Below are 13714 nucleotides of genomic sequence, written 5' to 3' on the forward strand. Positions count from 1 at the left end.
TAAAATAAATAATTAATTCGAACAGACGCAATTTATGGCTGTATTATTTTAATTTATTAAGCGCTACATAAAAATGACAAGAAAACGTTTTATTTTAAGTCCACGCCATGTCTCTTAGGTATATGAAAAGGGTACCTTTTTTCAGTGAAAGGTATACGAAAGGGGTACAATTTCTGTCAAAAATGGTATATAAAAGGGTAAGGGGTTAGAACTTGGGGCGGAGCCTCCCCGTATAAAACTTTTTTGAGTACCCCCCCCCCCCCCGGGCACAAGATAAAAGTGTTGTTTAAGTTTGATCATAAACGTTTTATTTACATAATCAACAAACAAGAATTCCAGTACTAAAAAACTATGATCATCTTACGACTCTTACCAGAATCCTTAACTGACCAATAGCTTACATTTGTAAAAGATCAGAAAACAATAAATTAATTGTACTTCTTTGTACACTGTACTAACTTGGACTGAAAGTTCTTATATCCAATTATTACAAAACATCACTCATTCAAATGAAACATTTCATATACATGGCTTCATTCTACAATCTTTCAATGAGAGTTTAGTATAAAAAATATAGTTGACTAATTTGTTGAAAATATCGCTATTTTGGTTTTCGCTACTGCATAATTAGACTTCTCCACTGCATTGATCACTAGCTCAACTATTTGTTCCGTGACTACTTGTAGTTTTAATAAATTAACAAAAATTGTAACAGTCATTAGAAAACTAAGTCTGTTCTAGACTTAACTGGCTTGTTTACTAAGCTACATGAACAAGTAAAACACACACCAAAATAGTTGAAAAACCTATCCAATTATAAACGCAGATTTAGGCATTTCATACACTTTGCATAATTCTCCTAGAGAGAATTTGAATTGATCAAATTTTTGACTTGCTGTTAGGTGATCAAAGCCTCCATTCCCACAATATACCTATAGTACGGTAATTTACAATTATGACATACTATAAAAGAGATACTTCAAGATAGCAATGAAACCTAGACAGTACAGAAACTGTAAATGCCAACTTTTCTCAAACTGATTTTTTTCCCTTAAGTTATTTCTTTTTTACGTTAAAAATTATAGCAGTGAGGCATCATATGAACGAGAACTGTGCACAAAAGTAGTGAACAATGCTACTCTCTGCATACTCTAACTATTGTAGCTCCAATTACCTGTAACACGTTCTACACAATTCACTTTCCTCTTTCTTATGCTGTACTTGGCAGCAGAAATCCTAGTTTCCATTTTCTGGAAAGCGTTTTTTTTTTTATCTAGTTGATGCCCACTTTACAGACACCTTACTATTACAGATAGCAGTCGCTGCAGTTTTACATTTTCTCTTAAATTAATCTGCTAAAATTATTACAGGTCTTCACTCCTATAACAGACACTTTATGTAATCCCTGTACCCCCGATAACGATATGCCAAGGGAGAGTAAATTATCATATGAGACAATCGAAACTCCCGAATACGATGCCGTAATACCGAAAATATCGAATCGGGCAGTTCTTACTGGAGGAGGAAAAGAGAAAAAAACTTGAACACAGATCATTTCATTGCATCGACAAAGCTGAGAAACGTCAAAGATGACCGAACCGATGTATTGCAATCGATGTGCAAAAAATGTGACGGTGACTGAAATCGAATCGGGAGACGTTCGTCCGCAATCCATCGATCGGGCGATCGAAGATCGTAATCGGGGTCGCCCAACACTGCGGACAAGAATCATCGAATCGGGAAAGAATCGAGGATCGTATATCGGGGTTCCACTGTATCTGGCAGCTGATTTAACAGGTTTCAAATGTATTTACTTCATGATTACGAGAACAACCTGTTTAGTAATTGTAGTCGTCACACCTTTTGTGTGATCCATTCATCTAGTGTCTGTATTTTATAGTTCAATTGACAGCGCAATTAGCAGTCTCTGCTTTTCTTGCGAGCTGGCTCTCCATTTTTCTCTTCTTCATCAGCAATGAGGTGAATCTTATCTGCTGCTGAAAACTCTTTTCCTTTCACTTCATCTTCTAATCCCTAAAAAACAAACAGGGCACCAATGTTTAACAAGCTTCAATTTGTAATTTGTACAGGATTCAAGGTAAAACCAAAAATAATGTGCTTGCAGTAATTTGGGCATGCTACTACTTCCAAACAGGAGACACCTTTGAAGTTTAGCTTGCTTGCTTATACCTGCTTATTTTACTTGCTCACCCAATCACTGAATAGCTAATGAAGCTAATGTTGCGAGAAACAAGAAAAGTGTTGATCAAAAAGGAAATCAAGAGGAGGGACTTGCCTCTAAGTACATGTAGCATCAAACGCTGCATTTAAACCTAGTGGCACATCAGGCCAACCATTAGCTCTGATTTTTTGGAACATAATTCAACTTGGAATAATATGTCTACTCTCCTGTGGATGGAAAACTAATCTGTAGCGGGGTTACTCCCAGCATTTAATTTGCTGGTACTCAGTTAAACACCTGAGTGAAGAGAGGGACTTTCTTGCCCAAGAACACAACACAACGGCCCTGCCCAGGGCTTGAATCCAGACTGCACAAACTAGAGTCCAGTGCATTAACCATCAGGACCCCTCCCCCCACCCCCCCCTCCTCAAATAATCTGGTACATGCAGGAATTCAATATTTTAATCTAGGATTAGTCAAGGACTAATGGCAAAGAAAAAACAAAATACTTACCTCTCCAGCATAAGAGAGAAGAGGGGAAATTTCACAGACCACAGAATTGAACCTGTAAGCAGGACAAAACGAAAATAAGTAATAGATTTTACAAATACTGCCCTTGCCAACTCCTTTCATTTTCACATGGGTTTTAACGTTTTGGTATTTTTATGCATTTGTTACAGGCTTTGCTTAAAATTGAAACTATAAAAATTAATCCTGACCAAAGATTTAAGAAATCAAAGGGTCGGGTAGCGACAATAGTGATGGCAGCTGATAATTTTTTTGGTAGACCCAATGCAACTTTATGTGGCTGCCACTGTAACACATGTAATTAAAAACAAATTCTATTTTGTCAAGTGTTACATGACACAGTCTTATTTAAAGTGCTACTATGATCAAATTTTTGATTTTGATTTTTTACATTTTCGTGAACAATTAGACTTTCTTACTCACCATGCCAAATTTCAATCTATTACGAACATCAGAAGTCGTTTTATTATAACATTTATTCCATAGAATTTACGGCCGCCATTAATCAACCTTGTTCCAATGCTTGATTGCGAATAGGGAGAAAATGACGTCGAAGCCCAAAAATACCTCACGGGTTGAAATTAGAAAAACAATCAGCATAGAAAATTGCACGAAAAACAAGTCCAAAGTTTTTGTTTCTTTTCGCGTGATTTTCAATACATATTGTTATTATAATTTCAACCCGTGAGGTATTTTGGAGCCTTTGACGTCATTTTCTCCCTATTCGCAACCAAGCCTTGGAACAAGGTTGTTTAATGGTGGCCGTAAATTATCGGAAATAAACGTTAAAATAAAACGACTTCTGATGTTCGTAATGCATTGAAAATTGGCAAGGTGAGTAAGAAAGTCTCATTGTACACGAAAATGTAACAAAATGGAAATCGAAAATTTGATCATAGTGGCACTTTAAGATGACTGACAAATAAATGTCATGACCTCAAAAGGTAAAATATGAAATAACTAAGGTTTGGTGCATGAATAAGGAAAGCTGGCAGGAAAGCCTACAGCTCACTCCAGCTAACTTAGGAAATTACCATCTTTAGAGTTAAAAAAAACTTACCCATTAGTATTAATGAATTTGCCACCAGCATTGACTATGTACTTATAATGTAAATTTGACAAGTCCCTTTGTGCTGTTTCTGGACTGTCAGCTGGTGAACCTTTGGCATTTTTTAGAGGAGAAAATTCATCTTCTCTAGCAACTTGAAAGACAGCAAGTTTTCTAAAAACAGAAAAAAGTTTAAAAGCAGAAAATTCAGTGAGTCCTTATGAGAGGAAACATTTTAATTAAAATTTTAGTCAAATGTAACACTTAACTGATAAAGCCATCAAATTACATTGTGATTCCAAAACACAAGCAATTATTAAATACATTTTACGGTAAATTATATGTTGAAAAAATAATATTAAAAAAAGATTTTGGTAACCATAAATAATTCTTCAAAGTATTATAAATAATATTTAAAAGTTTAAGGAAAGTAAAGCTTACTCTGCAAACTCAAACACATCAAAGACAAACTTCTCCAACTTTATTCCATTGGGTGAGTTTGGAATGATCCTGAAATGAAACAATAAAATAACAGTTTACCAGTACTCATTGTTTGTTAGTTTGAAAATTCTTAATTGCGTTGTGCATGTTAGCTACAATTAAGTTGAATTCCTACAAATCATGCTTAGTGGAATAGCATGTGCCACATGAAAGGTAGTCTGTAGGTATTGCATATTTTGTCAAAAATCCACATTTGGTTAACACTTTGATTTTGAGCTTCGAACTATTTAATTAAGGGCTCAAAACTCTTGAATACGCCTTGCTTAACCATTGAGAGCTTCTGCTTGGGTAAGGGTTGGATCTGCATTTTGCAGCTTAATTCTGAGTGAAATATGCAAGATTCTGATGGGACAATAGGAGCTGGAAATTCTTAAGATGTTGGTCAGGATTTGCGATAAATTGTTGAGTGTTTTTTTCACAGTCATCCACAATGGAGCTAGGTTTGAAAGAAACTGATGCAGAGATATTTTGAACCCACCTTTTCCCACCTGCATCAACAAATGGGATCTTCTTTTTGGCAATGTGGAACTTCAGTGATGTTTCATGCTCTCTGTGGGTAAAACAAAAGAGACCAAAAAGTCAAAATAATATTACACTGTAACACCACTGGATCCACAGAAAACTTTTCTATGAACCACAGCTCAAGTTAACAAGAAAAAAATGTGAGTTTGTATGTGTTTTTGAATGCGAGTGCTAGCTTAAGTTACCCACAGCTCTATTGGCTGCTTACATTATCAATTTTTGTTTAATTGCCAACAGAAAAGTAATTTTAAGCCAAAATACAAACTACTCTGAATCCAGCATCAAAATCATACTGAGCCAAATATTGAGAAAAAATAACTCATAAAGTGAAATGAGTAACTCTGAACTGAGTGACTCAGAAAGTAGTGACAAAAACAACTTTTAATCCAGCAGCCAAAACAACACTGAACCCAGTCACAAACTCAGTGGCAAAAATAATTCTGGATCGGGCAAAAAAATAGAACTTTCTGCACAGGTGTTATTTTCAAAAACCTCAAAGATTTTACAGTCAAATCAGTTGTAAGTTCTTTTCCATTTAACTCAACTCAATGTTCCAATACAGTCTGGCAGTTTGCTCAAGCAACTTGCAAATTCTGAAACTTCACAACGTGATTGTCAAAGCAAGCAATTTTTAATTTAATTTGCAAGTTTCTTTAGCAAACAGCCTATCATTGTTAGAATATTGAGTGACAACAATGCAAAGTTGTACAGAAAAGTAGATGTGGTGTGACTATAAGTTGCTTTTATGGGGATGAGTGAGCAATTCTTTTGTTTGATCCCCTGAGCCTCACAACCAAGTTAGAATTTTTTTCTTAAACTCATAACCATGCAATATAAGTTTAGCTTGGAAAAAGGGACCTAATATGACTGTACATTGTTGGAAACAGTCAAAATCATGGCACAGAACAGACTGAAGTTTTCAAATTAACCAACCAAATGACTATAACATAGGATGATCTTGTGTAACAAGGATTAAACTGACTGCCTGAGTTGAAAACAAACCAGCTCCAGAGGCCTGCCATAAATTTCTGTGCGTGTAAAAGCCATGTGTGTGTGACTCGTCATCTGTCTCAAGCACGGGAACTCTTCAAAGCAGTTATTGTTGTTGAGTGACCATTTTCACAATGTAAGTCATGAATAGGCTCAGGCAAGGCATTTGCTGTTACAAGGGCAACTTTTTGAGCTTGTATAACTTAAGTCACCAGTGAAGTCAAGGTACTGGTTGTCCCAGCCAACATAAGACTCAATAAATTAACAAAGATGGCTCTCCATTGAAGAGGCAAGTACTGCCTGACGAGAGTAGTGCGATACTGCAATGATCCACAAGGATCAGCAAGCTGCATGTGGACTTGAAAACAAGGCCACTAGAGATCCATTGCTGTGATGATCTGATTTAAAATGCATCTTATGTCACAGCCAGTGGACCCGTCAAAGCCACCCCGATTATGCAGCCGATGGCTAACTATGACTGCTCTGAGGATAACATTGCAAACATTAGATTGCATACATTTGGCCACATTGAAATGGTCTGAGTCAGCAGCCAAATGCAGAGAGCCATGCTAACAAATTCTGCACGTATTAACATTTTGTAATAATTAATTTTACCGCATGCAAACTGTAACAAGATGTCATCATGAGAATTCAAGTTGTATTACATCTTGTACAATTGTGAGAATTACAAGAAGGGTATTACAATGAGCTCAGCAACTTGAGCTCATACTACCACTTACGTTACAATTTTCTCCAAGAAGTCCACGGTGAAGAAATGATTGCATATATTTCCATCTCTAAATAAGAGCCTATCATTGTTCGCTGGATCTTTCATCGCCTGAAGTTCCTTTGATATCTCACTGTATTCCACAACCTGATTAAAAATACTTATTTAAAATACTACAAACACTACGCTTAAAACGGGCCCACCTTGTACACTGCACAAAAATAGTTTAACATCGTTTATGTTTTATTGTATCAGTGAAAGTCTCTGGGGAAGCAGTCACGCAAGTCACACAAACTTGTGATGTTTGTGTGAGTCACAGCCAGCTGCTGTAGTACGTATACAGGAATTCCCCTACACTGTATGTGATACATTTACAACTTTAGTTAATTACTTTTACTTTGAGTGACACTCTCTGCATACAAAGAGCAGAGTAACCGGAAAATTCAAATATGCCAATGATTTTTAAGTTGTGAAAAGTGGCACTTTGACTGAGTGTGACCAGCAGTGTGACCAAAGTATTGTTGTTCTGTGACTAGACTTCTGCCAAGGGGAAATATTGATTTTTCCCCGCTTAAAGTGATCTGGTTTGAAAGGAATCTTTGTGAGACAGCATAACAGGCTAGCCTACGACTGTCTCCCAAACATCTTAATTACGAACCTGACCGTCAAAATATTATTCAGCCAATGCTTGATATACACAGTATAATAATTATATTACGTTTTCACTGGGAAATTTTTTTTATATGAACTGGGCAAGTATGTGACTGCCCCAATATCATATTATAGATAGAAATGAATAAATTATTATTCAGCCAAGAAATTTTAAGAGAAAAAGACAAATCGCTTCACACCTAGACTTCAGCCGACAGAAAAACATTACCGGTAATAAATAACTGTATTTATTGGTGAAAAATTTGAGGCCTAAATTGGACTAGCCAATGAAGGCCTAGTAATAAATTTATTACACATTTTACTCACACATCTTTATTTTGATTTAATATGCAGCTAATGCAGTAGCAAATTCAAATTGACTGCACGTGGCATAACCAGTCTTTGTAAAAGAGTACCCTGATTAAAACTGGGGTAATCATGTCAACTTGTCTGCACATTGCAGACAATGTGAATTGCTGAGCCGTAATCTTCCAAAAAAAATGTTTTTTCTTGATACTGAATGTATTGTAAGTTTAAGTTATGTTTTGTTTATAATTTCTATTCAATTATTGTTTGTTTGCACCAACTTTTAAAAACATGACTTGTTAGTTTTATTATTATTTTTTTTTTATTTCTTTAACAAACAAAAAAAACAATGATTTATCGGCAGACTTGTGAACTTTGTCGGCAAACTCAAGGGGAAGTGAAGTTTGCTGTTCAAGCCCTTCGAAAGTTTGCTGATAAATCATTATAAGAACAATTGTTTGTGCGCCAAGTGGTCCTTCTCAGATGCAAACAACTGTGAATGCAGAGATGTCAACTGTAAATAATGCAGTTGCTGTTGCCGATCTTGACTGAAAGTGACTGTTATTGTCAAACCCAAAACAGCTTATTATGGATTCAACTTTAAGAGTTTCAAAAAGATCTTTCCACTCCCCTTTCACCCCTCTCCCTCTCCCCTGCAACAAAACACCAAAAAAAAAAAAATTCTTTGGAAAGAAGATTTGACAGCCCTTCCAGGAGACCATGAGCTATGGGAATCTGAGAGATTATCCCATTCAGTTGGCAGGTATGTGCAGTGTGAAAATGTATGAAAAATACAAAGTTACCCAATAAATTGTTATATAATTTATTATAATTACTAATCACATGTAGGTTTGGATCCTTTGGAAACATAAGATTTGCCACCCCTCCAGAAGACCAGGAGAATTGGGAATCTGCGAGATTATCTCAAGAGCTGGTAGACGTATGATAAATAAGATGTGCAAGTGCATGCTGTTGCCTGTACTTATTAAGTTTATTATTTCATGAAATCCATAATAGTAATAATCAAGGTAGATTACAATAATTAAAACTAACGACATGCACCTCCCCCCATTGCATTACAACTCACCTGGTATTTTCCATCACATTTAACCACAACTCCAACTTTCTCTTCAGGCATGTTTTTCTCCACAACCTGGAAAAAAATAACATTAAATAAATAAAACAAACAAACAAGATTATTTGAACTGCGTCAAACTCGACTATAAACTCTGGAAAGAACGTGCTGGAATTTCTAACAATTATTTTAATGAACAATGCAGTTATTGCAGTACTATTACGCCTTAAAATAATTTTAGGTGAATGTTAATTATGGTATTTAATAAGGTATTTGATGCAACTGTTTTGGTACATTGCCTTCAAGGCCTAAAAATAATGAGCAGCATTTTAGTACCTTTTAGGAATACAGCTCTGCACTTTAATTTTCAAGACCAATTGTAAAAAAATGTGCTTGTATAACTCCATGAAAGACAAACTCATTGAAAACCAATTGCTAAATGCTACATAATTATTAATATGATATCATCATGACCATTCTTTCCAAGAAATAAAGTGTTTTTCACAGAATATTGAGTCCAGGGAAAGGAATGCTCTCATATTTGGTGTACACGGGGGGGGGGGGTAATCCCCCCCGGTTAGCAGAGGCAAATAGTAAATATGAGACTTAGTGAGTTGGCAAGACTACTGGTACTCACTTCTTAGCCTTAAAATTAAGACTCCAAATTTATCACCTCTTTATTTATATTATTCCAAAATGTTATTTATAGTTCTAAATACAAAATGTACATGAACCAACCTTAGCACCACATTCTGCTGATTTATCAATACAGAATCCTATGAACATAGGATCAGCCATCTTGACAAGAATGTTGTCCACACAGTAAACATGAACGTACTCTATCCCTCGTTTCTTCATCAGGCTGATACTAACGTGGTTATCATCACCCAGAGCTTCGTACAAGCCGCCATTCCCTCCTGGAGCTCGAGCAACTTTACCAGGCTGGTCAAGAATTATTTTCCCTTCCATTGTTAGACATGGGAGGGTGTGCTGCTCAAACAGTATTACGTCATCTCTCTGTAACCCAAAGTAATTGTGTTCCTCAAAGAATCTTTTGGTCTCCCCCATTGTATGTTCACTTGTCATGATGTACCTTGAATGCAGTGAAAAATAATAAAAAGATCATACTCCAAAAATTCTGATTGCATAAAAACCACATTTTATTCACTAGACAGTTGAATGGCATGTTCAAATTTCTGTGCTTAAAAGAGCAACGTCATAGGAATTTCGCAGATTTTTTGTCTAAACTGTTCTTGATTCAGTGGAAGGCAGGCTAACCCATGATAAAACATAATCTTTGAATATCTTATGTAAGATACAGCCTTAATTGGTCGGATAATAATCAAACTTCGGCCATAAAATAATATCGATTTTTTGATGACCGTGAAAACAATTTTGAAAAGTTAAGTAATATAACAATTAATTTTTAATCAAAATCTCTCTTAGTTCCTTGCCCCCTGGTGGACCATTATTTTTAGGTTTTTTCTACAACACATAGAAATTTTGGCTGTTCAAAATTCTGTTCAAATCTGTGACAGAGCTGCTTTATAGCGGAGCTCTTCAGCGCGCGCCAGAGCGCGGAGGGAGCACATGGGTAAGCGGGTACGAGAGAATTTTTGTAAACCCAGGAGGCCGAAAAAATTGGTGCGTACGCCCGACCGCGCGCGTACAGACTCTCGGGGAGGGGGAGGGGAGTCCCAAGGCAACCCAAGCAGAGGGGGAGGGGAGACAATCTTCTGCCTCCTCAACCAGAAATGAGTGAGGTAACGACTAAGATCTTTGATATTGGACATCCATTTTATGGTCAATTGACAGCTGTCAAAACAACGTATCCGCTGACCAGTATCAAGACCAATCGCGGGCTCAGGTAGAATAGTCAAGGTCGCGTAAGTTGACCGCTGACCAAGTGATAGATTTGTCGCGCATCAGAGTAAAGAAGGAAAAATGAACACCCGGTAGAAAGGGGAGAAACCGAGAGGAAAAAGAATTCTCCGTAATTCTACCCCGTCTAAGGCTACACACAGGAAGAGGAACGAAGGGAGGGGAGACGAATGGCAAGAAGCGATACGCGGCGGGACAGCAGGAGAACGAAAAGAGAAGGAAAGAGCGACCCATCAAAGGTGGGGGATAATAGCACACATGCAGCGGCGCGGCCGCCGCCCCAGAGGAAAGTCTCTGAGCTGAAGCCCGGAGTGCAGAAAATCTTTGCACACTCGGGTTGCGTGCGGCCGCGCCCGAATGAGCTTGACTAATTTTTTACTCCCAGTAATATTTCATCTTCACCGGGAGACGCGCCCCCACCAGAGAAAAAAAAATCAGCACAAAGCCAGTCAGAGACATAGAAGAAGGAAAAAAGAGAAAAGCCAGAGGAAGAAGGGATGAGAAGAGAGACAAAAAAGAAGGGAGAGTAGAGCAGCCGGAACGCAAGGAAAGAGAAGTCCCAGCTGCTGGCAGGAGGGAGACGAGAAAAACGACGATAAGCAGCCGCACAGCACGCGCCCAGCCAGGAGCGGAGAAAACCCCCCCCCCAAAGAGGGGGAGAGAGAAGAAGGAGACGCAAGGGAGGGGAAGGCAGGGAGAAGCAGGAGGACAGGGCAGGGAGACAAGAGGAAGGAAGAAAGGAGCGCAAGAGGAAGAGCAGGAAAGGGGAGAAGAAAGGAAGAAAGGGAGAGAAAAAGAGAGACCAGAGGAGGGAAGAAGGGGGGGGGGGGGGGGGGGAGGAGGCACCGAGGGCATAGGCGAGGGGAAACCCGCCACACAAAAAACGGAAGAAAGCTACCAAGGAAGAGACCAGCCCCCCCTCCCTACAGAAGGGCAACCAGAATGTGGGACAGACCGAGGGGAGGAGGGGAGGCCGCAAGGCACACGAAAACAAGGACGCCTTCATCGCTTATCTCCAAGCCACAGAAGGAGAGTGTGATGTACGTAGTGTTTTTATCATCATATATTTCATTGTGGAATTGTGGACAGGTACCTATTTGCAGTGTTTGTCTGGAAAGGAATTGAACCGGAACAGGTCCAGAGTCTCAGCACCAACGGCACACCCCCAAGTAAAAGGGAGACCCCCCCCCCACCCCGGACAGGTAAAAAAGAATAAGGAAAAATATAATATTTTTAAAAAAATAAAACGAATATAAAATTCTAGCCTAAAGTTTTACATGGCCAGAATCAGAGTTCAATAAAGTGCAAAATAATTAACTGGGGAGCTCCGCTTTTAGGCTGCCTAAATTTATATATTAGACTAACCAATCATACAAAACTGGCCGGACTCATCCAAATTGTGGGATGATCAGCAAATCATCAGTTGCCTTTCTCTTTCCTAAATTATCTAGGAAATTAAGATTGAAGCAACTCTGCTTGCAGGGTACCTATTTTTTTTTTTGTTGGAGAAGGCTCAGAGCAACTGTAGGACTTGTTTGGGGTTTTACATTGTTATACTTAGGGTTTTATTCTCGTGTGGTACAGTGTATTCTTGAATGCACCAAAAAAATTCAGTCACTGTATCCACTCCAAAACAGAAACCCAAACTTTTTTTTGTCAAACTTGATTTTAAGCCTAAACTTTTTTTTTATCAATCTTTTCAGAAAAAAGTCTCGGGCTATTAAACTGCAGACTACCCCGCAACTTATTTATTTTTAATAATTTATTAACAGTAGTCTCTTACATATAAGTTTCTATTGTTTTCCAAAATTTGGAATGGAAATTTTAAAACTTCTTTCTATTAAAAAAAGAATTATCAAGTATGCAAAAAAACGCAAAAAAGAAACGCAAAAGATACTAAAACAAATTTTGTGACCTTGATCACGAAGGGTCATAAGCCCGCTGGCAAGCACTTGACAGTCACGAGGTTCCTGTTACGTAAGAAGATGCCGACAACAAAAACAACATGAAACCCCTGTTCCACAATGATGATAATCATAAACAACCCGGGAAACAATTCAGATAAAGAGTTCCTGGTTGTTAGTGAATTTCTGCGTTAATCGAAGTAAATAAAAACTTTGATACACACAAGTTCGAGCTAACATTTGAAATTCCTCGATTCGTGATAAAAAATACAAAACCAAACACCTCGTGAATGAAAGCGACGCCGGTAATCACGTGAGCTTTGACTGTTAGAATCTTTCTTAATTCTGGTCGCTATTTTAGCGAAAAACTTTTGTTTCAACATAAAACAACATAAAAGTATAGATCTAAGTTAAGATTTATGTGTTAGGACGATATGAAAACCTTTTGGTGCTTTAACGGGGCTGCCGTAAGAACACAAAAACAATGACAGCTTTCGGAGCGTGGCGGAAACAAGCCGATCGGAATGTAAAATTATTTCAACTTACCAAGGAACTGTCGACTTCTTTCCAGTTTGTTTATAAGCCAGGTCTTGCACTTTTAAGATTCTCTCAGCTTGTAGCTGATAAAGGGTTTTCCTTGAAGGTAAACCGACATCGTACATTCCCTTCGGATACGGAACTCCTAAACGGGTTCCTTGTCCACCGGCGAGGAGAAGAACGGCGACTTTACCTTCGCTTATCACCTGAAGCCCTTTCTCTCGCCAGCTATTGAGCTCGTTTTGATTTTCTGTTCCAATGGCACTACCAACTTGTTCCGAAGGAACGGGCTGTAGTTTATCATCCTTCTTTCCATTGGTTTTAGCTTCGTTCATCGTCCTCTCAAATGACCGGTTGACCTTCGCAAAGTCGATGTTTCTGAGATCTTTGAAGAACTTCGATCGTTCGTTTTCGTTTAGTTTCTCCCAATGCTGAAGCAAATGATCTTGACTGTTCTCTTTGAGGTCTCTTCTTAACTTTTCGATATCCATTTCAGACCCCATTTTCGAGAAGTAACGTTAAGAAATTTCAAGAACCGCAGATTAAAATAACTTGACGCTAAAATCTGATCTGGTGATCCAAGGCTCTGAGGTAATTTATAATCTAGCTTACTTGAAGTAGTGAGGACACTGGGAACGAGGACTTGGAAAACGTGCACAGCACGTAACGTCCACGCGTGATTTCTGCCATTCCCACGAGCGGAAGCGAGCCTCGCGTGGGTTGACAAATATTTACTTTTGCTGGATAAATAATATTCTTCCATTACTATTCTATGGGTGAAGGAGCCTCTTGGGGCGTGTTTTAGGCAGTTTTCAATAAACTAAGTTTCCACGCATGCCGATATTTCAGAAATAATTCAGAA

The 13714-nt window shown here is 38.1% G+C and overlaps 1 protein-coding gene across 1 annotated transcript; it reads right to left on the reverse strand.

Moving 5' to 3' along the window:
* Positions 1-1754: 1754 nt before the first annotated feature.
* On the reverse strand, positions 1755-13458 carry LOC144647760 (UDP-N-acetylhexosamine pyrophosphorylase-like). The gene is made up of 9 exons (XM_078507443.1): positions 12862-13458; positions 9269-9623; positions 8543-8608; positions 6512-6645; positions 4738-4809; positions 4200-4268; positions 3771-3932; positions 2696-2747; positions 1755-2034 (listed from the first exon to the last, which is right to left on the reverse strand). Exons 1-9 carry the CDS (start codon positions 13353-13355, stop codon positions 1918-1920), a joined length of 1521 nt encoding a protein of 506 aa, XP_078363569.1. The 5' UTR covers positions 13356-13458; the 3' UTR covers positions 1755-1917.
* Between the last annotated feature and the right edge of the window lie 256 nt (positions 13459-13714).

The sequence above is a fragment of the Oculina patagonica genome, chromosome 4 (assembly GCF_052425735.1).
Source record: "Oculina patagonica isolate OP01 chromosome 4, crgOcupat, whole genome shotgun sequence".
Lineage (NCBI taxonomy): Eukaryota > Metazoa > Cnidaria > Anthozoa > Scleractinia > Oculinidae > Oculina > Oculina patagonica.